Source organism: Schistosoma haematobium, chromosome 3, assembly GCF_000699445.3.
Source record: "Schistosoma haematobium chromosome 3, whole genome shotgun sequence".
Classification (NCBI taxonomy): Eukaryota; Metazoa; Platyhelminthes; class Trematoda; order Strigeidida; family Schistosomatidae; genus Schistosoma; species Schistosoma haematobium.
Window position 1 is genome coordinate 35,178,502 of NC_067198.1, and position 27,973 is coordinate 35,206,474.

Genomic DNA, 27,973 nt, shown 5'->3' on the forward strand with positions numbered 1-27,973 from the left:
CGTACGCAAATTTCTCAGGAGTGACGACGAATAGAACATTACCTGAACAGGTGCCAGTTTTAGGTTAACGTGCTACAGGGCACGACATTGCTTCCCCTACTTTGTTCTTCTGCATATCAAAAAATAATCGGAACTGTCTAAGTTGTCAGTCATGCTGTTTGGAGATGACATCAAGATCTGGAAAACAATGAGTAGTGAAGCTGATCATCTTTGCTTCCATGGGTGCAGGAAAATGAAACTTAGAGGGAACAGTAACTTATGAGTAGTGTTGGTACCCTATAATCTGAAATCTTACGCTATCTGCGAAAAAGATGCCATTCGAGCACACCTTGAAGTAGTAACTTTGAGGTGCGTTTTTAGCCGACTGGACTAAACAACAGTTCTACTCAATCCCATTTAGGGTATGAAAATATAATGTTTCTTCCCTCACTCCAAAAGGATAGGAATAAACTGCAAAGTATTCGGCGGCGAGCCACGAAATCAGTTGGGGCACTAAAATTCAAACCTTATGATGAGCGGCTCTGATCACTGGACTTTGGGACATCAGTGATGACCTTTTAACGACCAATAAAAACTTAAACACTCCTGGGTATCCTCTTAAACACATACTTAGGCTCAGTCTCGACGCAAACCTTGGGAGAAACACCGAGAACTTGGAGACACAACACGGCAGAACGTACTGTTGACATTCTACTCCTTAAGAGTAGTTAAATGTTGGAATTCACCGCCGGATGATGTAGTGCAAGCGAGTTCCTGATAGTCCTTTAAGAGGAAACGTGACATATTCCTAAGGAATAGGGGCAGTTCCTTTCCATAATTAACTTTTTTCTTTTTTATCATCAGGTATACCTAGGTTCCTATCTGGAGGAATCGACGATCTACTGCTACTAGATACGAGAGCCCATTAAGCGAAAGCTTTTCCTAATCCGTTCAGAACTACTTGAAACTATTTTAAAAGCAATTGCGTATTGCAACCCAGCATTCCTCAAAGGTTTTCTGGTGTTGTGGTCACTTCAATGAACATTCAATTGCTTTGATGCGTTGTTTCGGATTTTATATTCCACCTAAGTGAGACCACACCTAGAGTACTGTTACCGAACAAAAAGTTCACGTTCTCTTAAGAAAACTAACATACTCGAGCGTGTTCAGGGTGTGGGGACAAAACTAATGGAAGGCCTTTCCAAATTTTCTAACGATGAGCGCCCAAAACGTCTTAAACTTTTCCTCTTATCGCATCATGAAACGCAAGGGGACCTTGTGTTGTCATTCCGCAAGTTTACTAACGATCTGAATATTTATATGTCTCATCTTTTTTCTCCCTGGAGAACTAATCGTCTGTGAGGCCACAGGAAGACGGCTCAAGAATTGCAATTTCATAAATTCAATGTGGGGTTCCGTTTTTCTCATCAAGTAGTCATTGTCCTTAACGCCTTACGTTAACGGGTAGCATCAGCCTCATCAGCGGACGACTTCAAGGGGAAGCTGAACATTCTCTGGAAAACAGGCTGCAAGTATCAAAATCGGTCCACCAACCTACAAATCTTATTACTGACGACTGAAGCTTGAACGCGGAAAGTTTGTCCGTGATGTTTACGGCGATTTTCCGTTCTGCTATTAAGTCTAGGGCTACATAGTTTTATCCTCCAAGTCTTTCAGATATGTTACGTGCAGTGTCCGTGGACTTCCCTGCCACGTGGGGATCACTAAAAGATGTAGTATATAAGCTTCTTCGGTGCGATTTTGTTGACAGGGATTTGTGGAATTCTAGTTTCGGCTATGTGTATAGCTTATGTACTTCAAGTCCGGTTTCTCATGCATCTACTTTGTATAAATCTACTACAACACTCATTAGCGAGAGGGTAGAAGAAATAGCATCAGAGTTAGAGGTCATGAGTGACTCTGATTTACTTCCTAGATATGTCAAGTTTTGGGAGTCATATCATCGCGGACTTACATATCTAGATATCCTTTATAGGTATATTTTTAAAGTCCTTAATGTTTAATGTTTACTCAGATATATGAATACGCAGCACGTAAAGAATTTAAGGCCATCAGAAGCCGATATGTGCTATGGGGCGGCACTTCCTATGGCAGATCAGCATACTATGGAAATTCTGGAGGTCGGCCTTGCTTTCTGGAGACTATATCTAATCGATTGTATGAAAAGTCGATTGTCCTCTTGCTTGATGCGCGAAGTTCTCAAGTGAGTTCCATCTTTTTATTTCTAAACTTCAAATAGCGACAGATTGGGAATTTGTGGACAACAGAATTGCATACATCCATGTTTGGCTTCCCTTTTAAGAGTTGGAGAAGTAAGGGATTTTGAAAGAGTAAGCAAAATACGACAGAAAAGATTTGCATGGTGCCCCTGTTTTTTTGTCTTAACTTTGTATGTTAAAGAACACGTTTAAAATTTTTCGTAGCCACTCCTTTTTCTTTCGCATGTGTTAACTAGGAACTGCGAAGTGTTTTGATCAGTGAATACTCTCTCTATAATAAATAACCTCGTGTTGACACAAACCTTAGCACCACACATATCGATTACTTTTGTGTCTGTTCTGTTACTATTCGTATTAATCCATGTTTACTACCATTTTTATTAGACTACTTCTCCATTATCTTGGTCCAATGCACTAGTGGCGCTAATACTTCTGTTCTCCCATTACTTAAAAGGCTGGAATGGAAATATACAACCAAATATTTCAGAACCCTCTGATTGACGCTACGCGGTCATTTTACTCGCAATGGGCATGTCAACGGGAGTCGGAATTAGGATGTGCTCAGTATGTGACTGAGGTATGTCACAATTTAAAGTATTTATCGTGTTCGTGTATTTTACATTTAGAACCTTCGCAGCCAAAGTCAATAATTATTTGTTTACTTGCCGTACAGTCTTATATTGACGTATATATTCTCTCCGCACATACAATAACACGACATAACGACGTACAATAATTAACGTCATATGCTTTTCATATTTTGTTTCCATACCTTTTGATTACTAAAATCATAACTAATCACTGGATAAACCTTTAGCTCAAACATTATTAGTCACCGACTACCATGGGACTACATCACCTGACGTTACTCCACTGCCTTGTGGATCTAATCTTTAGTTCGAAGGCTCCGGATGTGGCCCCCTAAGAAAACCACCTGCTTCAGTTTGGGAACCCGGTCAGTATCACAGCCCACACACAAATCAAGTGACTTGTGTTGGGCATATGTATTCGATGCCCCTTTGTATCAATATTTGTGTTCAGATAAATAAATAAACGTAAGTGTATATTTACCTCAAAGGGTTTGTTCTTCGTTAAACCAATCAGTAACGAATCATAGGATTTGAATTACATCTCTAGTGTGGCATAAATACTACATAGGTGCTCAATTCGAATTGCATAAACGAAAGTCCAATCCACAGAACTGGTTGGAAGTCATGCTTTAACCTGTAAGCCTAAAGTTTTGGGGACACATGTATATGTGTATTTATGGTAACATAGTCGGTCATAATTTCTATAACATGATAAGCCCAACAGGACATATTCATCTTCAGCTAGTTTATTATCCCTCGAGAAAATTCCACACCTTAATTATTATGCTACATGCTTTAGCCGGACAATATGAGGCTCAGTAATCTATTCTTTTACATAATGAAAATTACACCATCTCGCGTCTATATCGCGGTTGAGTGTTTCGTTTGGTTTTGACAAAAAAATTAATGTCTCGGATTCTATTGTTTTGTGTATAAAATTGTTCGAGGATTCAGTTATTTGTTCCTCATTAGAATCATGATATTTGATAAAATTCCAATAATAAGCAAGATATGTAAGTTTTATATTTTGTAAACATTTTTGTAGGCACTAGCTTTGCGGACAGAAGAACATAATCGGGCTATACAATATTATAAATGTTCACTGCTACCAATGCAAAATTTGTTTCAAGAAATAATTGTTGAACAGCGTTTAAATTTCCTTAATATGAACGTTCGCTATGTTATTGCTGAAGAGGATAAATCAAGTAAGTGCGATAGTTATACCCAATTATCTCACTAATAAAACCAAGCAAATAAGTTGATTTATGTCGTGTATACTTTTTTGTGGCATTAGTCTATCTGGTATATAAATTATGTATGTATTTAGTTATTCTGAAAAGTAAATACCACATTCTTTTTGCTCTTATTACGAGTCTTATGGACTTTATGTCTCCCAAGGTTCGCTTAGCCTAACTTGGTTGTGTTGTTGTACTCGCACACTAGCGTCGATTTAAATTATTACATGAAAATTTGTGTTAGATAATAACTCTTTCAATCCAATAAACATACAGTTTTATATCCCAGGACATGAGGTCCACCATATGTATTAGGATTAGATATACTACTTGGTTGTGTAAAACAGGGTACTTTAATTAGTTTTTTAATAAATGTTCTTAAAACACTAACATGCAACTTATCCGATTTTTTGTGTACTGTCTCCTTGACAAGTTTTCACATATATCTCCATCTTAAGTAACATTTCACGTGATGGTTTCTTTTTATTCTATATGGTTTTTTAAAATGTATCATTCTCCATTAATTTATATTCTTGTACGAAGTTGTTTGCTATATGTGGTTTTTAAAGGATAACATTACTGCAAACTAATTGATTCGTATTTCTATGATGGAAAGTAGTAATGCACATTAGGTGTTGTAGTTACCAGTAATCATAATCAAGGAGTTATGTAAGGGTAATAAAGTCGATAATTAATTGCGTGATCATTCAAAATGGTAAGAAATAGAATCAAACTAATATATAAACATCAATAAAATCATATGGAGTAAAAACTCGAAGAAAAGAGGGTTTAAAAATTAATCAAGGTTATTTGATTAACATATAGTCATCATCCCAGAGAAAGGCTAATCACATTTTCCTTCTGTAAACATAGGTCAGGTCGGAAACATCCAATAGCGATTGCTTCTACAAAGTGAAGTAAGATTGATGTTGCTTCTGTTAATTATTTCAAATCCACTTCTTTTATCCACTTCTGTTATCTAATAGTTGCTTGGCAGTTGCACTTATGAAGACTTACTGTCCTTCAGGCATAAGTTCGTAGGGACATGTTCAGAAAGCATAGTAGAAGCCCCTATCTCTGTTCTTCCTATATACTTGCTACCTCAGGCACATGTAAATTCAGAGATCCGATTGGCGATGACATTGGGAGGGTATTGATCTACCTTTGAATGGTATAACAAATACAGTGTTGTACATTGAAACCAATTGAGCAGCAGGAGAGTTTATTTTTACTACCATCTTGATACTTTAATCGATTGTTTTCTTTTTTTCACATATTTCTAACAAACTACTTTCAAAGCAGACTATTTGTATTATAACGTTCCTTCGTCAGAATTTTGTAAGAGGTCAGCATTGTTTGACCGAGATTTTTACTTTGGGTTTTTCTCATAATTATATTAGGGCGAAAACTACATTCATTATTTGTATAAACTTCAAAAGCTAAAGTAATATTTAATTAGTCTTAAATTGCTCTATATACATATTTATTTCCTTTCGATCGATTTACTTCTTCGAATACATTCATAGATTTAAGAAATCTTTTTCGGTTGCTATCTCCGAATAATCTTTGTAACGAACTGTTACATTGTTTTGGCGAATATGTTCGAACCAGTATTTTAGAAGCTATTTCCAACCTTCCAAAAGACTCTTCAGTAAGTTAAAAAAAAATTTATTTCCATCGACTATTATAACTAGGGGTATACTTAAGCCTGCTATCCCTCTTGGCGCTGACAGACAGACATCAACATATAGCCCTTCACAGATATGTGTTGGTCCAAGTTGCCTTACCTCATTAGCACGATAAGATAAACATATCGAGATAAATGACAAAATAAATCAATATAGTGCAGTAATAATAATGATGAGAACGACTGAACTTTTGAAATATTGAATTTAATGATAGGGTGGAAAGGTATGTATGAAGGGATACTGGGATTCAAGATCGACAGGAAAATGAGGAAGAAATGCATCTGCACCATTGTGAAAGATTTTGAGCCATATAATCCAACATCTCTAGTCACTGATTTCGGCTATCTCTCTTACCTAAACCAGGTAGCTTTTATCTGGCGTATGAACCTATTGTTGGTCACCGCCTAATATAGGACTGCAACTGACGTTTCTCCACTGCCTTGTGGATCAGACCTTTAAGTCGAAGGTTCCGGGTGTGGCCCCCTAAGAGAGCTACCTGCTTCAGTCTGGGCACCCGGGCAATATAACAGCCTACACACAAATCAAGTGACTTGTGTTGGGCATATGTATTCGATGCCCCTTTGTACCAATATTTATGTGTTCAAATAAATAATTAAAATAAACAGGACGGACAGTTGTCCAGCCTACATGCTCTTTGGTTAGGAGGCAGACAATCTGTCTACGTAACAACTAGCTCAAGTTAGCAAACGCCAACTGGGCTTTCTGGGTTTGTGCCGAGATTTCGTCAGATACCAACTCACCAGGGTTAGCGTACTCAATTACTTCACTCTCTACAACTAGCCTTGATAAAAACCAGCCCTGAAACAATATTGGCATCAGCCACTGACCAGAGGTCTGCAATTAAGTGTGTATTGGGCTTTTCTTTCCAGTCGTTAGTTTAACTAATATAGTATCTAAAATACTAGCCTCGATAATTATCAGACGCTTAACTAAGACTCGTGAACTGCAAACACGAGAGAATCAAGCTGGCTTCAGACCTGGTCGTGGCTGCATCGACCATATATTCGCCATTCGTCAGGTTCTAGAACATAGGCATACTTATCGGCGTCCGACAATGGTGGTCTGTCTTGACTTAAAAGCAGCATTTGACTCGGTAGACCGCGAGATTCTGTGGCAGTGTCTGTCATTGAAAGGCATACCTCAGAAGTACATAAACCTTGTGGAGGCTCTTTACTCGAACACCACCAGTCGAGTCAGAGCTTATGGCGAACTGTCATCTGCTTTTGCAACCTCAAGTGGTGTCCGTCGAGGCTGTCCACTTTCTCCATTTTTGTTTAACTTCATCATAGACCTATTGATGGAAATAACATTCTCGTCTACTGAATTCTCGGGTATTGATCTCCATCCAGGAGGTCCACTTATCGACTTAGAATACGCAGATGATATAGTCCTGTTTGGTGAAGACGCTGATAAAATGCAGAGTCTTTTGGTAGCACTAAGCAACAATGCCAGAATGTTTGGAATGCGCTTCTCTCCCTCTAAATGCAAGTTGTTGCTTCAGGACTGGTCTGCAGCAACACCTGAACTAAGAATAGGGAGTGAAGCAGTCGAACGCGTTGATAACTTCACTTATCTTGGATGTCTGATCAGCCCTAATGGGTTGGTGTCTGACGAAATCTCAGCACGGATTTGAAAAGCTCGCTTGGCTTTTGCCAACTTACGTCGCCTATGGCGAAGGTGAGATATCCGTCTATCAATAAAAGGACGAGTATACTGCGCAGCAGTCCGTTCTGTTTTAATTTACGGCAGCGAAACATGGCCATTAAGAGTAGAAGACACTCTTAAGCTACTAGTATTCGACCACAGATGCCTTAGAAATATTGCTGGGATCACCGGGTAAGTAATACTGAAGTTAGACACAGGGTGCGCCCTATCCGTTTCTAGAGTCTTTTCCTAGTTTACTCAGGTGGTAGTTGTTTGCCATAGTAGGTCATTGCCATTTTTTTCTAACTGGTGGGTCTGGAGTATCTTGTGTAGACATCTATTTATAAATACCTGTACATTTTGGTAATGGTTGTGGTAGTTTAGTTCCGTCTTATAGAACTGTTTTAATGTTTGCGCTAAAGATTCTAACTTTGGTATTGTGTGAAAGTCCTTTTGAATTCTAGATTTTACTTGATTGTAATAATGTCGTCTTTTTTTCCCCATTCGTGCCTTCATATGCACATCAGGACCTTCTCAGGTATATAAAGGCTTCTACCTCTTTCAGAGCTTCCACGGTGTTTAATGTATTCGATGCTTTTTCTAAGATATACTAGTCTTCATAATCCATTCAATAGCTAGCAGAAAGGGAAAATGCACGATTAAGGAGCCTTGTCTGACATCAATCTTCACTTGAAGTGCATCCATGTGCAGCTTTTGATACACGCAATTCAGTTCCTTGTAGGAGCTACGTATAAAGATGAATTATCTTTTGAAGTACTCCATATTGTCGGAAATTTTATAAGTTTTTTCCTATTCATGCTGCTAAATACTTCTCCATGATAGAAAAATTTGTTATGTAGTGATGAGTTCCATTCCATTACTTGCTCGATAATAGTTCTCTATATCTCAAATTGATTGGTACATTATCCATTCTTATAAAAGCCACCTTATTGATCTCTTGACGTAGAACGTCTATGGGATCCTTCACTCCTTACACAAAAATTATGCTGATTACTTTCCACATACTGACAATACTTTAATCCCTTTATAACCCTTACACTAAAATAGCGTTCAAATCCCCAACATTTTGTGTCAAGTACAGCTCGAATCAAACGAGCAAAGGCCCGTCATGAGGGACACGTTAGTGAACTGAGTCGAACTAAAGTTCGATTCCTCCTAAACACTAATGGGGTGCTAGTTTGTAAAGGACGAACAATAAACGGTTTTATTGTGTATACTATTGACTCTTTTTACACTAGGTATCCAGTTAGGGACTAATCGACCATACATTAAGAACACGTCGTTCACCTGACTAGTACGTATATCAATCAATCACTAAATAAACATAAAGGGTAGGAAAATATGCATGCTACTTCAGATACCTATCTGATTATCTAAAAGTCAGTCGGTTCGAAAACACTAATCAGTCACTCTCCACTTTCGCCTACGCAACACTTCTCATGAAGTTTGTTCGTAAGACTTCCCCCTTGAAAAAATCTCATTTGTTTTCGTCCCATCACTGGCCTTCGACTGACTGCCAATTTAATTCGTTTTATGTTGTCAGTTTTTTTAAAACTTGGTATTGACAGTTACTTTTCTATTTTACTTCGAAACAAAGCTAACACAGGTTCATTTTGCTGAGAGTCTCTTAAATCTCCGAAGTAGATTTTTGGAGTATATTGATGATGTTTTTGATGGGAAAACTGGTTTCCGTAATCAAATGGATAAAGCCTTTAATTTGGCTGTGAATAGTCGTGTACCTTCTTCAAGTATTCTAGCCACAACATCTAAGTGAGTATATATACGCTACTGTATTACATCTTTCTATTATTTGCTTTTTTGATCATATAGAAATAGCTTATCAACGGTTTTTTTTCAAAAATTCAAGTGCCTTTTCCAAAAACCACTATCGGTAAAGATGTAATTTATCACCGATACCATGTAATCAAAAAATCTATTTTATCAAAATCTTAGGTTATTTAGACATTTTTTTAAAAGTGAGTGGTATATTAAACTTATAGCAGCTCACGTGCAATTGAGTTTGTTCATATTTAATTCGGTTAAGCCCTTTTGTTAACTTATTTAACGGACAGAGCCATCCGTACAATAACAACTTATCTATACCATTGTACCTTTAGTATTGTTGCGCTTGTATTAATATGTATGCTTTAGCATTGCTTACTGCCAACGCATATATTCATTCTGCTAGCATCACTGTTAGTCGCTTAATTGATTCGATGATTAATTCATTTCACTATGTATACATATGTACATTTTAGTCCTGTTCATTGACTCGCCGACTCGCACGCTCACTTGGTTGCCAGCTTGCTTTTCGGCACTACTCTTTCATGCTTGGTTAACGCACCTGTAATTTTGATTATCTGTGCGTTGTGCAGTAATAAACGTAATCAACACTTCGTATTCGCCTTCTGATTAATACACCGATAGGACGCTATCAATAAACGGTTATCAGAACGAAATGTGTACGAAGTTTAAGGATTATATTGAATACCGACCACCACAAACTCATTGTTGACATTAGCTTCATTATGCGACAAACAAACACGTGAATAAACCTTTAGGTTAATTTTGCCGAATTCATCCAACTGTTTCAATGACAGGTCTGTATTTGATCATTCCATCTAATTGAAATCGAATCTTAGTGGAAAGTGTTCTAATGCTTTATGTATTGCTTTCTCAGCTATTCATATTGGGACGTAAATCATACTTATTATTGTCAGTATGAGATTGTGGATGTTGTTGAATGTACATTTAAATCACGAGCCGATCCAAACTGGAAAGCCGTTAAAGACTGCGGAAAGTACTGGACATCTGTCTCATCCTAGTGCAAGTTGTGGGGTCGTAAATGCTCACTACTAAAGAGTCCCATATTAAGGTGAAACGGTCGTTCAATACCCCCATACTTTCAATGGTTACTTAACTTCAGTCAATGCGTGATTTCAATATTGAATGTTTAATACAAAATTACAGATTGGTCATTTAAAAAACCAAACTAGTTCCCATTAATTTTATTCAACTATTCAATTCTGATCTGATTAAGATTGATTGATGACTAATGTAATGTAAAACTGTATTACTCTTTGGGTGACAATGCAATTTTAAAAACTAAAATTATCCACAATTTTTTTTACAATAATCATAAATACATAAGCCTAGCGTAATAAAATGTGTTTGTTAATATAAATGGTCGACAATTGTGAAAATCGTCTTCTTTGTTTTGATTTCTACTATTTACTTTCCATAGTACAGATAATGTCTTCTCAAGTTAGTTCTTAAAATGTCATTTTCAATAGGTCATTAACAAATTATATTTTAAATAATTCATCCCTAACAGAGTAGATCTAGCGTCTTAAAGATCCATTAATAACGTGTAGTGTAAAAATTACTACTATTTACTAGTCCACAGAAATGGCATCAAACTTAAATGCTCTGATCTGCTGTTATGAATTCTCTTATTACGACCCAGCTACTCTTATTGCTTAGTTATCTTGGTCACTACTTCACTCGACAAGTCCCCAAATCAGAACACGGCTAAACAGGAATGTAATTATATTTCAAATAACAAGGTCGGATGGAAGTAGGGATCATGATAAGAAAAACGTTAGTATAATTATAATTTTTAGATAAAGCTAAAAAACTATCGAAAATGTCATAAATCATACTGACTAAACAAAATATACCATATATTCCAATCGTTTTAAAAGTAAGTAGTCAATAAAGATTATGTATATTTCTTAAAAAGTAGATTGACTGTTTCTTGGTATGTAGTTCATAAATATTGGATTCTTTCATTAAGGTTACATGAATCAATGTGTTCTCAAAAGGTACAATATATCTGACAGTCATATAGTATTTATCTATTGAATAAATCTTATAAATTTTAATTACTACTTGCTTCAAATGGTTTAGAATTTTTATCAATTATTGGATACATTTGCAGACAAACTAATTACAGGCCATCTGAATTGTTATGTCGATACATGGATTCCTTATTACGTAAATCTGTCAAAACTATGACTGTTTCAGAAATTGAAACTAAGCTGATAGCGTCAATTGCTATTTTCAAGTATATTGATGATAAAGATCTTTTCCAAAAGGTGAGTAGTCTATTCTCCTTAATATTTTAAACTACTTAAGTAGGTTTTACTCACAGGCTATTAAAACTCAGAAATAACGGATCAAAACTTGTTTCAAACTTTTTATCTGTCGACTTTCTCATCTGTAATTATCATCCATATAAAAATGTACAATATCATTATCTCAAATTTATACCTTCTGTGAATTTGTAGTACTTAGTGATGAATATTTATTCTTGATCTTAGTTTCATTTTATATCACATCTTACAATCTTATCTTACAGATGTACGCTAAAACTAGGGTATCCTATGAAACATCCTTACTAAAATCGAACAAAAAGAACTAAGTTAGGGCAAGATTTGTTTGAGCGTTCTGAGTTACATTCCCATAACACGGATATACACATAAAAATATCCTTCGTCAAAACTTCTAGAAGTAGCCCAGAAAAATTTTATCCAGTCAGCATTAAATAGAAGTTTCTGAAAGATTAAGGGTCATGTTTTTGGTTCGGTAATTACCTATTCTGTTACCAAATTTAGTGTGCTTGCAGGAGGTTCTGAAAGCATGATTTCATATACAAATTTATAAATACCTTCGATTTTCTGCGCACAAACTAACCTCCTACTCAAATTTCACGCCTTTTCTCCATTATTCAAGTTGACGTCTAGGAGTATTTTAGGAAGCGGTCAGAAAGGCAGTAATAAAAGGTTCCAGTAACGAACTTTTAAAGAGTTGATTGGAGGAAGAATAGGAATATTCAAAAACAGGGAATAGCTTTACCACATGAAGTCACTGAGTATTAGTGTATGTCATTTCTAGAACTTCGAATTCCCTAGTTAAGTTGAACAGAATAATTGTCATCTACTACTAAGGACCCACATATCATGACTTTGAGTTAATGGTATTGAGGTAAATGTACGCATTTATTGTTTTTCTCTAAATCTTGAGGATAGTATCACTACGTATCTCTAATATCCATTTTAATCTTCTGGTTATGAATTATATTTCTTATTATAAGTATAAGGGGACTCGTGAAGACTTTAGAATTCTCAGTTTAAAATCACTAACTAGTCTTATCTAGATCATGATTAAAAACCTAGAAACACTTTACGGTTGTTTCATCCTGACATGGGACTGCTTAGCAGTGTGCATCCACGACCCCGCATCCGGAAATCAAACCCACGATGTTCATCTCGCGCACAGACGTCTAAACTCTAGCCCACTGAACCGCTATCCAACGGTTTCAATGTCTAACTTTAACCTATTCGCGATATTATATAGCCTTCATCCATTGTTCGTGGTGAATAACTGTCTCACACTCAACACGTTTCGAACTCTGTTGGTCACGGCTTGACACTAGAACTCCGGCATTTAAATCTTGAAGCTAATCACTAGTAAGCACATGTTTACTGTTATTATAGAGGATTTGTGAAGATTGTAAAATGTTTCTCATGTTTAGTTGTTATTATCATTATCCATATCACTTTCTTCATCTTCTTGTGTTGTGCTGTTAAGTGTAGTAACGTCGACTGTAATGCGTTTTTTAGATAAACTTAATTTTTATTTATCATAGTTGTTGATAATCCTCGAAATTGTAGTGTTCTCTAGAATTGCTGAATTACTAATTTATACTGTGAATAAAGAGATTAAAATTAATCTTCAATAATATTGATAACTTATGTTCATAATTATGATTACATTTTTCTTAGTATTATCAACGTATGCTGTGCAAAAGACTGGTGTTCAATTATTCTTCCATGCTTGAACTTGAAGAATCTATGATTAATCAGCTAAAAACTGTTTGTGGATATGAATTTACTTCAAAATTTCAGCGTATGTTTAATGATGTTCAACTTAGTCCTGAGTTAAATCGGAAGTTTAATGAGTACTTACAATCAAAAGATATACGTTTTACCTTTGGTCATCATTTTCATGTTTTAACGGTAAGTAAACTCAATTTTATGTTAATAATTGTGATTAATTTTAAACAATATACCATACAATATCTTTTTCTTTAAAAAAAGATATCTTGTTAGAGTAACTTAACTGATTAAGGTTTAGAAATACGCGGGTTTTGAGCTAACAAAGCGGGAAATACGAAGTCTTGAGTTAATAGTGAAGACAATCAAAGAACCGATAAACTGAACAAATTTTCCGTTGTTGTAAAATCTAATATGTACGAACTTTGTTAAAAGTTTCATTGAAATCTTGAACCAATCAATGCCTTGTTAAAAGAATAAATTCTTAACAATCCAACCTTTATGCTTAGAATAATCTGAACACTGACTAGCCCATATGCAAACAACGCTCCGGAACAAATCCAAAAGTTGCTAATACCTTATGTGATTCCCATATAAAATCGATTGTTTTTAATTCCGAAACTTTTTTAGGATACATTTTGTCTCCAAGTCATTCTTGCTACCAGTCGCGTTGAGTGTAATATATTGTTCAGAGAGTACTAGACAGGAAAGAACACATGATGATACAATTATCTAGACTAGTATGCTCAGATATGTGCTCATCCAATATGTTCTATTCAATAGCAAATCTGATTTTTACAATATCTAACCTACTTGCTTCTGACAATTAGTTCAATTATTCGGGGTAATAGCACATGAAACTGGTTGCATAATGGAACCAGTTCATACAATCATCGTATATGATCATGTCCAGCTAGTTATCTCTCTACCTTTGTAATTTTACTACTTAGTAAAAAAATGTTATTCATTGAATGTTATTTACTTCAATGCCTTACAAGTTGTTTCAATTAAGAAATGTTTTATCTCTTAGAATATTCAAAATCTTCCACGAAAATTTATATCCAACTCCCTGATATCACGTTTTTAATAGCCTCGACCAACAAGGTTTTGTTGAGTAACGTACAAAGTGGCAACACAATTCACATTGTAACATATTATCGAAAACAGTACTGAGTAAACTTTTTTGTGATTATTTATCTTGATGATTGGGGAAAGAGAATTATCTGTGTTTATAAGGTGAATCCGGGGGTGGGGATGAGAAGGTATGAGTTTGTTCAGTAACTAGCGATTGCAATAATTTTATTCTATTCTGATCATATTACAGTTTTTGGATATGAAGTGTACATAAATGTTTCACTTATAAAATCTCAATTAATAATATCATATTTTCAATTAAAATTTTCACCATCGTCGGAAATCAATCACTCATGTAGTATTTCGTAACTAATAATGCATTCAACAGCAGAATACAAAGAAATTAAAGCAAATTTGTGATTGTATACAACTGACTGAACACTATTTATAGTCAGTTACTTTTAAAGTGACTAAACTTCTTATTAAATCACTTGGACTGATTGATCTACAGGACTGAGATGTTCCATTTAGCGTAAACATGTTTTAGCGCATTCTAATGATCAGGTTTATTTTTTCGTATGAAATGAACCAATATTTCCACCTTATGTATATGTGATATAATTCCAAATTTATATTTTGTCCAATCAGTTTTGATTTGAGCAGCTTGACTATTGTCTAGAGCCATGTAAGTACATGTAGCAAATAAAGTATTCTTCGACTTCTGCCATACTAGATTAGTCCTAGTAGATCTTTATTTCATTTCCTTTTTCAGCAATGTTCGTGGCCAATTTCACTTAGTGGTGTTACTGATTTTTTACTCCCACTCGAATTGTATACATGTACTTACCATTTTGAAGAATTCTATACAGCCGCTCATCAAGGAAGAAAAATGAGATGGGCACATAGTTATTCAACAGTAGAACTCCAAGTGCTTTTCACTGATAAGACTTATCAAATACAAGCGCCTGCTATTAATGCTGCTATCCTACTATTTTTTGATCATATGGACTCAGATCGTATCAAAGTGAAAGATCTGCATTTCGGGTTACAACTAGCGGTATCTGAAGGTCGACCAACTATAAGTAGTGAAAATAACTCTACATCTAAACGAAGTGTTCCAACCACTGACTCTTCAATTACTAGTAAAATGGAAACTTGTTCACAAGATGTGTTGGATTCTTCATGTGAACTGGATCTTATTCAACGACTTTTGACACCACTAATTGAATTGAACATAATATATGTTGAAGCAACTGAAGGGCAAAGTAGTAATTCATCGGGTAACATCGTGACAGTAAGTTATTGATAGCATAATACATCTAACCACTTATATATTTGCGTAGATGGATAGCGTTATAGCCCTAAACCGTTCGTTTACAAGCAAACGTCTAAAGCTAAGGGTGAATTTCGGCTCTCAAGGAAAAGAATCAAACCAGGTTAGTTACTTTTATAAATGTATATGCTTCCACCTAAATTTATATAATTATTAACCTGACTACAATTAAAATGGTGAAGTAAAAGATGGGTGGCCCAAACTCCTTGCATATTGATAAGAAAATTGTATTTTTATTAAACTAAGTTCTGTTACAAAATCCCTGGAACAATATATTTATGATGACGAGTAAACCAAACGAAGATTAGCTTTTGATCATGTAACCGTAACAGGAAACAGATTAGTGGTTTGACTTGTGGGAATACTAGAATGTCCAAGCGGATACTTACAAATACTTTAGGATTTTATATATCCATTAATAGACAGCGCCATATTTGTGAAGTCTATTCGTAACAACTACATGCTAAGACTAGTATTCCCTTTACACACAAGGGCTAGAAAAATAGTAGACGATAACTTAATTTTATCAACACTTCCCATACTGTTTACATCACAAACTAGACCTAGGAAACCACTTGAAATTTGTTTCGTTCTAGCATGGGACTAGTAAGCAATGGCCATTCAGAACCCCGCTGAGAGTTGAACCCAGAATCTTCAGGTCTTGCGGCAAGAGCTTAAGTTTTTGATCATTGAGCTGGCATCCAACAGCTCACATGACTAACTTTAGTCAATTAAGACACTGGTTCTGATAATAGTGATGCACTTAGTTTCCTTTCTTTCATCTCCGTCAACCAGACGTTCAACTCATTTTATTATTTTGCTTCTCTACAGTTTCGAGATAAGTAACAAATCAATCTAATGCATTGTTTTGGTAACCTTTACGTAGTTTGTTATGAGATACATTTAATTAAGTATATGTTTGTAATACTAATTAAATCAGAAAGTGTGAGGTTCACTGAGCCTCTTAAAGCCATTGTTTCTAAGCAAATCTAAATTTATTTTACTGTTTACTTTGCAGTCGGAAGCTGATCAGGTTGATCGTCAAGTGAACGAGGATCGGCGCTACTTCATACAAGCTGCTATTGTGCGAATTTTAAAAGCTCGAAGACAGATAAAGCATGCACAGCTTATTGAAACTATTTTACAGCAAGCATCTAACCGCTTCCAACCACCGATACCACTAATCAAGCGTTGCATTGAAGGTCTAATAGATACTGGCTATCTTGAACGAAATCCAGATGATCCTGATCAATACAGTTATCTTGCATAATTCCAAGTGCTTTCTTTTTAATAAATTACAAATTTATTGGGATGCTGTAAATATCAATAAATAACACACTATAAGGGATTAAATTGCTCCTGTTTTGCCAAGTTGTTCTTTTAAAATCATAATGCTGCGTCGTTGATCCTCTGGTAAGAGAGCAAGTTGTTCATCTGATAGCTGAAGAACTTGCATAATAAGTGTGACTTTTTCTTGTTCACCTTGTCCTGCTAGTAAACTATTGGGACCCATACTTGCAGCTGCCGCTGCAGCAATTGCAGGGGTAATCTGTTAAAATTATTTTAAAAAATAAGTAGAATTAACTAGAATATGTAACATGCGATTTTATGCATTTGTATATAAATCAGTTAATAATTGCATTCTCAAGAGACTATTTAAAGTAGGTGTTTACGAGAAGTCTATCTTATTGGTACTATTTAAAGGTGAAGTAGTTTAATATTATAAAGGTCATTATACATGATGGAAAGTTTTTTTAGCTTTACTTATACGTAGTTCAAAAATGTATATGTACATGTTTATCTGGAGAAACTTGTGATTCTTACAATAAATTTAAATATACAGATAAAATACATTAATTAGTTGTTTAACGGAAAATCACACTGAGGGGCAATCAACCGAAGTAGGATATGTTTACCACATCTCACATTAGCACAGTAAGAGAGGGAATTAACAGGATGGAAATCACTTACGCAGTTCAAAGAGGACATTATCAAAAGATGAGTGTGACGAATGATACTTAACTTAAAATTTAAAGGGAGATGGAAGAATGCATCTGTGTTGCTGACATCGAATTTTGACCATACTATTCATATCTAACCAGAGTACGATTGTTGCGCTGCCTCCAACTAAGAAGTTCACAGCCAGTGACTTGGTCGGTTGGTATCGTGTCTTGACCTGCTTACTCTTAGCTTTTCTCCAACCTGCTATCCTGACCACTATCGGACATCGAAGTAGGGAGTGTCTAGGTATATATATTGCGTGTCCTAACCGCCTCGATCGGTGAAGAATTACAACTTCAAAGTACACCTACTTACTCATAATAGTAATCAGATGATGCAGTGCTGAGTCAATTACGGTTGCACCCCTAAGTTGTGTTATTCACAACTTTCACTCTGATCCTGGACGACATTTCTCATGTTTAGATTTACATTGGAGTTAAGACTGGTTTTCTTTTGCTTATGCTGTTAATTTATCCTCTAACTGTCCTGAAACGATGTGCAGCAACTTTGACTGACGCACATCTGTCCCAGTTCCTATGTCGGTTATGACTTTTCTATCATCAACACAGTTCATTCCGTGAACAGGTCAAGCTGCTGAAAAGAGTACTCACCCATTAGTTAGTGAAAATCAAGAGAGTTTGTATCTGTCTTAAGATTTCAATAGCCACCAACTTACCAGGAGTGACGAGACTCCCAAGATTAGTGCTGTAGTGAGAGCTATTGATCACTCCTGATCAGCCCTGAATCAAGCTTTTTGCATCTAAAGGGGAAGAACAATATCACAAACATTTGTGTTATCACTCAGTGTTTAGAAGGCTGCTTTTTGCCAGTGTCTACCAAACAGACTTATGGTCAGTCAGGTACAACGCAGGACCAGGCACGTATATACATCGGTCCAAGTTGCCATACCTCATCAGTACAACAAGGTGAACACCAAATTCATAGAAGCAGTTACTTCAATGCTAGTAATATATGAATCATAAAATATTGCATAGAAAGATACGATACAGGGGGGGGGTTCGTAGGAAGGAAGACGTAAAGTAATTACAATTCAACGGTTTAAGGGAAGACAAAGAGTGTATACACCGACGGCATTGTGGTCGAGCCATGTCACCCAGAGTCTTCAACTACTGGTTACGATAGTTGCGCAGACCCCAACCAAGTAGTATGCATCTGCCAACATAATTAAGACCAGAAATTAATGACTTTATGGACTGATGCAACACGTTTCCAACACTTGTCAGCATTGCGCGACGTAGTAATCGGTGGTTAGCTGTGCGTAATACGGGGCTCGAACATCTCAGTTGATGAAAATTCACCTCATCAGCTGATTGACCATCGTCCCCTAATACCCTGTTGTCTAACCTCACCGGTAATCCCAGTAGATGCGAGCAATATTTCTAAGAAATCTGTGATCAAATACTAGTAACTTACGAGTATCCTCTACTCTCAATGGCCATGTTTTACAGCCTTAAAGTAAAACAGAACGGACTGCTGCGCAGTACACTTTCCTTGAATTGATAGACGGATATCTCACCATCATAGGTCACATAATTTGGCAAAAGTGAGATTTCGTCAGACACCAACCCATTAGGGCTGATCAGACTTCCAAGATAAGTGAAGTTGTCGATGCGTTCGACTACGTGACTTCCCACCCTTAGTTTAAGTGTTGACGCAAGTCAGTCCTGAAGCAATAATTTTTATTTAGAGGGAGAGAAACGCAGGCTGTCTTGGAATGGTGGGTAGTTATAGAGCAGTTGAACTGCTCCTTCAAGTGTAGCGCCCATCATTCTAAACGTTTGAACGGAAAGCAGATAAGAGTGTCGTCTTTTACTGATATTGTCTCACACTTGAGTTCTTAATCCCGGTTTCTTTTATTAGTCTCAAAAGCTGTCTTGTGTTACCTAAAGCCGCTGCCTTTTCAATCTCCCGCTTTTGTTGTCCACCACTGCTCGCGATCGTTTCGTAGTCTTTTGGTTGATTTAGATCTAATTTGTTTCCGCTCGTCATCGTGTTCGGAGCCTGACGGGATAAGTTCACGAGGGTATATCAGTGCAATAGACTTAGCAAAAATCCACTGGTTATTTGTGACCTTTTGGTTCATAACACTGATAGATGTCGCTGCTAGTTCCATAGATGTTCGTATGACTTTCCAAGCAACATCTGGGTCAGCCTCGTTTGCAAAATCGCCGAAGTTTCATTTTAGTTCCTGGAATTTACTTTTGGCTTTTTCGTCGCTAAGTTCAACTCTAATTTGTCTTTTTAATGTGGCTTTTCTGTGTCCAGTGAGGCGCAAGTAGATGCGTACTCCTATTAGAGCATGATCAGAGTCTAAATATGTATTCCAAAACGAGCGGCAGCCTTCTAACGATCCTTTCGAACGACGACTGATGGCAATATGGTCTATTCGGTACATCTTTGGTTTGGTGCAGCCCCCGCCATGTTAGATGTCTCTCCTTATGCTTAAAATTAGCGCTTAGAAATAAACGATTGCAGCAAACAGTCACCATTATTTATTTGTTGAACTGGAATACTGAAATACCCACCTAAATGTCTTTATGTTTGGTTTAAACTACCTACTTGGGCATTAGAGTCACCTGCTACAAGTACTATGTCTGAGTGTTTAGCTCTATCAAAAAGTTCAGAAAGCTTTCTGTAAAATTCATCTTTTACTTCATTCTGGCTGATGTCAGCGTAGGCAGAAATGACGAACTTGATGGAAAATGATCTAAGATTACTGTCTACTCCGAAACACCTAACCTACTTGATGGTTTGTACATTGAAAAACTCTGACGTGTTATGCATCCTGAATCCCAGGATTTACAGTTTTTCCAACCTACTTCTGGGTTGAACATATACGGAGGTATTCAGTATTGGAAATTAAGTGAGGACGAACTAGAAATTCTCTACAATTGTTTACGTACATAGTGCATTATCGGTACTGGTCTGTAACATTTAGTTAAGAAATTCTTACTTGAGCAGCGGGTGGTCTTTGAGGTCGGACGGCCATATTTGGAGGTCCATTGGGATTGAAATGTGGTTGTTGTCCTGACACAGCTGATGACTGTGTTTGACCCGATTGATAGTCAAAAGGCGGCTGGGATGGTGGAGCAACAGAATTAGGAGGAAACCCATTAGGTGGCATATTATTTGGATAAAACTTCTGTTGCACTAAAAATGTATGGACCAGAAATAGGAAACATGTAATGATATCCATAGATTAACACCATATAAATACATACTTGCAAAGAGCGTCAAATAACCAGTTAGTTCATGGCTTAGTAACAGAAAAGTTCTCAAAGAAAAAACTACTGCACTATAGCAAATAATCTATTCACAAAAGTTATCACACATTTAGTACATCTGGTGACATTTTAACGTTCCATCCATCCAAGCCTATTTTGTGCTAAACGATCGCATGATCTTATCTTAAAAATTAATAACTTGGTACCACATGGCCTTGATGTTGAGATTTTCTCATGGTTTGACAGACTGCTTTGGGTTTCGAATCTTACTTTTGAAATACACCTCGGTAAATTATCTTGTCAAATTTTACTGCATAGAGCAATAATGATAGAATATCAAGATAAAATCAGCAGTTTAACGCAGTGCTGACAACTTTTTGTGATGAAGATTTTTATGGTTGTTAATTGATTTCGACAATCTTGTGTATACTATTAGACGTATGTGGGCGGTCGACATTGATTCCCGGTAGGATATGAGAGCGTGATCCTAGAGCCTAAGGGACAACGACTTGAGACCGATCTCAAAGTCTTTTTGTTTGTATTAGCTCCACCTCTTTCGAGTCTTGCCAACATAAATCGAAGGAGAGAGTTAGTGTTATTTTTAAGGCCGATGTCTTCTAACCCATCCAGTTATTTGTAGGCAGCATTTCTAAAGATGCTGGGTGCCCGTGGAAAACGCCTTGTTGACACATCTTGATACAACTGACAGTACGAATGAGTCATAAGACTTTGGATTTGTCGCTTTCAATCTGGGTACTATTCAACCAACCTGATTGGTATGTTATGGCCTCAAAGAACGATCAATCAGCGAATATGGTACGATTGAGTCGTCACGAAAGATAATCTCAATACCACCTCAAGATAACAACAATGGTAGTCTACTGACTACAAACGTTTACACTAGTGGGGTGGAGGCTATTCACAAGATTACTTGTAACTACTGTGTGGAGGAATGTGGGCTCAAAAACCGTCAGACAGAGAAGTCTCGGCACACCAAAGCACGAAGTAGACCGAACACTTGAAGACTAGAGGAGAAAACAGTTAGGATTGCAGAATACACGGTGAGATGAGAATGGATGATGGAAGGCTATATATACGTATGATATAAATACTGCAATTTCTCACAATAAACATTGGCTCCTTCTGCTCATTGCCTTGTTTTAGATTGGCTTCGGGGTTGGCGATTTTGATTAGCTTTTACGTAGTAAATGAATCCTACAATAACACAAAGACATGTGTCCAATAAATTGCACTTATTTCTGTTTTACTTACCCACAGTCAAACAGTTAGACATTGATGGCTTGTACGGAGATAAGTTGTACTAATTTTTATTAAGAACAGTAAGTGCATATTAGTTAAAAGTTTAAGTGACTATCAAAATTATCATCAATGTTGCACCTAATTTCAGGTCTACAGGACAAGCTGTGAACCACATGTGGAGAAATCCGAACACTTCACTTCTACTTGAAGTTTGTGCTGACGATATCGTCCAGAAGAACGACGAAAGCTCCACGACAAAACTATCCAGCTCAGAGAACAAAACTCCATCAAAAACCTAATTCCAACGTTAAATTTTGAAAAGCAGATTGGTGGTTTACCTGTGATGTGAACTTTTTAGATCCTAATGTTCACTGTGACTACTTATCGTAAAATCCACCTTTTTACGACAACGGTTAGTTGACAAATAAAAAATTTCCTGTTTCAACTAGATAGAGAGTAGTAACACAAACATTAGGGTAATCAGTTGCCGGCTGTACTCAACTACTGCATTCCCCATTGCCAATGTATATTTGAAGAACGACTAGTAGTGCAACATCGGAATGGAATCGATGTGCCTAGCAATTTGACGGGATTATATGCATGATCTTCATTTGGATTAAAATCATTCGTCACATTTCTTACAATCGAAGTTAGCAAAGATTTATGTCGGATGACGGTTACACAAAGATATGACATTATCCCTTGAGGTAGTTAGATATAAGTAACGTAGGACCTTGTACATATGTCGATCCGTCCAAGCTGATACACCACATCAGAAAAGGTGGAATTGCCAAGGTGAATACCATAGTAATATCAACGGAAGTAGAGGAGATTAGACATACAAGTGATTAGAGGGTGAATTCTCAGGATAAAAGGTAAAAAATGGTTCTAAAACTCAAAATCTAGAGATACTTAAACAGTAAAAGGTTTTGCATCACTGAGACCGACTTTGATTAATGTCACCCAACGTCCCCAACTATTCCTCACGATAATCGAGCGGACACCCCAATTAGGCATTCCGCACTTACCAACATGGTTTAAGCCATGAAAACACCAGCTTTTAGTTTGAGACGTGTTCGGAGATACAGATCTCCTGGTCAGATTTCAAGTGACAATCAAAACTAATGGTTGAGGTTCTTAAGTGAAGATTTATAATAAATCGCAATGATAAAGATGTACTCGTCCTTTGTTTTCTCCTAGACTAAGCTTCAATATTATTTCATACTTTACATCCCTTTATTTATTTGGTTGTTCTAAAACCATATTCTTGATATTTAGTTTCTGTAACTATTATTAATATTACTATCACTGTGACTTCTTTTTTCTATTTTGTTAACTGCTTTTTTTCCTTCCACCGGTAAAAAGTGTGGGGCCTTCAACCAATGTACATCTGCCCCAGGTCTTGCCTATAAATGACTGATAAGTGACCCATCTAATCTGATGTTACGATCCGAATCTAAAGAGCGGAATCGTTTTGAGTCTTTACTTCTCTCTCTTTACTTCAACAAACACTTACTTCCTTGAGGTGCTTGACTTCTTTGTGGAACTTGTTCAACACCGAAATGGTTTGGATGTGGGACGGGTCCAGGTCCACCGTGATGTGGAAAGCCGGAGGGTGGCAAGTGAGACCCAGGTGAAGACATGGGCATCATATGATTTCCTGGAGTGTTAGGACCCACAGAAGGTGGTGTCTGATTGATATGACCAGGAAAAGCCATAACTGGTGCTCTCATAGACATGTCTTCATCCGGCATAGCAGGGGGGATTTGATCATGACTGCGATTTAACATAGCGATGGCAACTTTGGGATCGACAATCTTCATAACGATTTGAGCCTATGAAAAAAATGAAAGAAATAAGTAAAAGAACGTATTTTAATCCGATTATGTCGAAATGAAAATTGGACTCAGTAATCTGCACTTAGTCTGGTTCACTGTCTGTGATTTCACATTATTATTGTAAATTACAACTTTCTGCATTATTATTTCTTTGGAGAACTCCATAAAACAAATGACTTTAGAAAGAACGTCAACTTTCGAGATTCAATTAGCGTCCCGTTACTTTACATAATATAACGATGTGATATATCGACTGCGTTACATAGCGAGAATAATACCGTTTACCGGGTTTATTGATGGGAGCTAAGTGCAAACACCGGGAATGAGTTTATGACATGTTAACTACTGATACGAATCAACGACACATCAAAAAACCCAAGTGCTAACTATAATTGTTTTAGCTCGAAGAAATGCAGTTAGTTCCTTTTCGATTATCGCACCACTTTATAGCTTTGGTTAGATCTGTGGGAGATAAACGGACAATAGTTAGCTAACAGTTAGTGGGGCGATCTAACCACATCTTAATTGATAAATTTACAGGATATGATGTAATGGTACGTTGGTTCGAATTTTCACACGTTCAAAAAATCCATAGGGAATACCTATTCAAGTTAAAAGAATAAGTGAAAAGACAACAATCAATAGTTTAGACCAAATGGATATACCAGTTCCAATCTAATTGGTTTTCAATCATATTGCTTGTGGTTTTCACATTTCAACTGTCAATATCTTATAGACTCAACTAGAGCAGTTTGTAGTCGCACAGTGTTTAATTTAATTGTCAGGATTTATATATAGGCATATTGTCTTGGTCTGATTCTCGAAGATTCATCCATTCTGCATTGACTCTAATTAACAAAACATTTCGACATAACTAGTCCATTGAAGGTAATAAGCACAGAGATGTTAGACGTCAGGAATGGACAAATGGTCAGATGTATGATAAAGATCGAAACTTACTGGTCATTAACGCCCAGGTAAAATAGAGGTAAGAAATTCTCAAGAATCCGACATTCTGTAAAATAGGATTGATAGCCTAGATTGCATAGCTTATGTACAATTAACAGTTGTTACAGAAAAATCAGTGAAACAACTACTCTACTTATTCGATGGTTTTGAAGTCCTGTATGGACAAATAGATAAGAGTGAAACAACAAACGTTACCTGTAGTAAAGCATATGCTAGTTGAGGATTTTGGAGTAACATATTGCGTGCTTCATTAGGATTGTTTTGTATACAAAGTTTCATCTGCTTCATTAGTTCATACATTTGTTCAGGTGGTAAGCTAGCAACTGCTCGACTAATAGCTTCTGGTGCAGCTTGTGGGTCAATATTATCTCCATATGGGCTTTCAAGTGGTGGACCAACTGATGGGTTACTTAGGGCCAGTTCAGCAGAATTTTGTTCTCCAGCAGCTGGTCCGATACGGAGCGGACGACCATTGAATTCAATATTTTGAAGATTCCGCAAAGCACTCGCAGCAATGGCTGGGTTATTGTATTCACAAAATCCATAGCCTTTGGGTTTCCCAGATTCTCTATCATATACCAAACGAAAACCGATTACAGGACCAGCCTATGAAATAATGAAGTAGGATGAGAATTATTACCTTGCTAAATAGTTCGATAAGCTTTTCCTCAGTCGCTTCATACGGTATGTTACCTACGAAGATAGATCGCGCGGTCTTTTCAGCAGCCTCCTTAGTTAACACGGGTGCCGCCATCAAAGCCAAGATTCTGGAAAGATTTTAATTGATATGCAGTACGATTTATTAACAAGAAAATGTCTATATAATAAGAACCTGGAAAAAGAATGACAGAAGTTACTTTAAAGGCATGCGACAAAACTGGAAAAAGTAACTAGAAACTGGTTAGCCAAGCGGGAATTCGCGTCTTACGCCGTAAGTCCTAACTCCTACAAGTGGACTAATTACTATTATTCAGTCAAATTAGATTAAGTACATTAAGGTTACAAGGAGCAACCTAACAACTAGTAACAAAAGGAATCAAAACGAAACGACACTTATGTTCATCAAGTTATGGAGTAACTAACTTCACTTAAGCTTGAAGTACATAAGACACAAAACCTGGATTTCGTAATACTAAAAGAAGTCTAGCAAGATTTAGGAAACTACGGGATTTGACCAGCGATTTTCCTTTACACTACTGTGAATTAGGCGATCATTTGAAGACGCATGTCGTTGAATAGCACATAGAAGAAGAAGTAGACGAGTTTCACGATTGTTTTCTCTCTCCACCTTTTAACCAAGTACTACCAGACGTTACGGATTTTTGTACATAAATACAACCTACATAGCGTAAAAAAGAGTCAAGAAGTTGCCACATACTCTACGACTGCAGAATAGAGAAGCAAACAAGATATCCCAGAAAAATATCAATAAAGAGAGAAACTAAAGTGACAAGACGTTTAGTACTCAAAGGGAGAGAAATAGGGGATACACTACCAATAATGCTGTGCTATATCACTCATATTGTATAACCACATATTCATTGTGTAGAATATCTCACTTAAGAAACATACATCTCAACGGTTTGATGAGGGATGTTTGGAATTTACCCCTCATTAAGAGTCACAAATTGTTCGCCAGAGATAATCATGCACTTAAACATATCAAACAGCATGTAGTGAGTTAATGAGTGGACGATGGACTTGTTGGTTATTCTCTTCAAAACATAAAGATCGTGTTAACATTTCGTATTACATATAACACTACCTACTGAGATCCACTTTTCTTTTCTCTAGAATAAATAATTTCCGCCCAATTACAATGTGTTCTAAACCATGAATAGATAAACTCTGGTTGCAAATTTGATGTTTATACCAGGCGCTTAACTACTAGGGCAAATGATCCAGCAACCATAATCGGACTCTTCATAGAAGTAATTGCCGAAAGGGTCAACACAAGTCACTAACTACACGTAACATATCAATTAGATACAGTACCGGAATGATACATTTGACGCACGACGTGACTAGTGGATCTGATGAGGGACTGGGTAGAAAGTCAGATAAAGAACCAGTCCTAACCGCCGCACATCTACAGTAAACGTCGTTTGTCGTGGTTTAATCAGCTCGAGTGATTACCAGTATTGACTTTAATAGAAGATACAGGAATTGTGTTACTTTATCACTATTTCTACAGAGAGGATCAATTATAATGGTACATGAAGTTACAATAGAGAAGGCCTATTCATAGTGTTAAAGTCAAGTGCTTTCGGATGATGGTTATAAAATCCGAGCCAAAAACCCTAAGAAGGACACTAATAGATCTAGCGCGGTTTTTTATCATTGACTTTTATTCCTGATAGGTATAGCAACTCAGATAAATGCACGTATGTCCTAGGTCCTACTTTGTACATAATCAACTCGTGATCACTCCATTAATCAAAAAGTGGCAAGTTTAGTTGTTAAAATGACATATACCAATGTATAATACCATTACTAGCAGTGACTGGCACGTCATGAAATTAGTTTAGGTTTGTAAAGCTGCAGGTGGACACAAAACACAAATCTCACTCAGAAAAACCGTGGCCCGGAGCTGGATAAATTTAGAAGTGGGGCTAAATGTTGCACAGATCTATGTTTTTGCTAACTTGGAGTGACAATAAACACAAAAAGAGTAGGATGAAAGGTTCAGCGTGAAATACTGAAAACTTTAAAAATATGTGATCTAGTAATCTTTGAAAAGTAGGGTTAGATTTTGGACACAAACATGTTTTTCGTTCAGCATTTTTATGTTAAACACAATCTATAGACTGTGCCTACAGTCGTGCAAAACAGATGACTGGGTTGATTAGTGTGTAGCATCCTGGGAAATACAGACAGTTCCTAGATGCGGGGATTACACCCGATGTGAGGAAACCCTCATTCATTTCAACCAAATCTAAACTGAAAATACAAGAGAAAAAGCCTTGCAACCAACGTCAAGTGCGCTGAAGGTCGAAGC

At 36.7% G+C, this 27,973-nt stretch overlaps 2 protein-coding genes across 4 annotated transcripts; one reads left to right on the forward strand and one right to left on the reverse strand.

Annotated features, from left to right (window-relative positions):
* The first annotated feature begins 1,346 nt into the window (after positions 1 to 1,346).
* Positions 1,347 to 16,979, forward strand: CUL2_1 (Cullin-2). Of its 3 annotated transcripts, none has more exons than XM_051213724.1 (12): positions 1,347 to 1,975; positions 2,015 to 2,203; positions 2,240 to 2,330; positions 2,604 to 2,796; positions 3,855 to 4,014; positions 5,571 to 5,695; positions 9,016 to 9,188; positions 11,215 to 11,515; positions 13,205 to 13,438; positions 15,102 to 15,623; positions 15,673 to 15,765; positions 16,681 to 16,979. In XM_051213724.1, the coding sequence occupies exons 8-12, from the start codon at positions 11,399 to 11,401 to the stop codon at positions 16,930 to 16,932; spliced, it is 1,218 nt and encodes a 405-aa protein (XP_051069725.1). In that variant the 5' UTR covers positions 1,347 to 1,975; positions 2,015 to 2,203; positions 2,240 to 2,330; positions 2,604 to 2,796; positions 3,855 to 4,014; positions 5,571 to 5,695; positions 9,016 to 9,188; positions 11,215 to 11,398; the 3' UTR covers positions 16,933 to 16,979. The 3 variants fall into 3 exon arrangements, with proteins under 3 accessions (XP_051069725.1, XP_051069724.1, XP_051069726.1); XM_051213723.1 differs by having other exon boundaries at positions 2,674 to 2,796; positions 11,359 to 11,515; XM_051213725.1 differs by having other exon boundaries at positions 1,562 to 1,975; positions 11,359 to 11,515.
* On the reverse strand, positions 16,943 to 27,973 carry CSTF2 (Cleavage stimulation factor subunit 2). Its single transcript, XM_051219041.1, has 6 exons — positions 27,950 to 27,973; positions 25,616 to 25,742; positions 25,171 to 25,581; positions 23,685 to 24,003; positions 20,638 to 20,834; positions 16,943 to 17,211 (listed from the first exon to the last, which is right to left on the reverse strand). The coding sequence occupies exons 2-6, from the start codon at positions 25,727 to 25,729 to the stop codon at positions 17,011 to 17,013; spliced, it is 1,242 nt and encodes a 413-aa protein (XP_051069727.1). The 5' UTR covers positions 25,730 to 25,742; positions 27,950 to 27,973; the 3' UTR covers positions 16,943 to 17,010.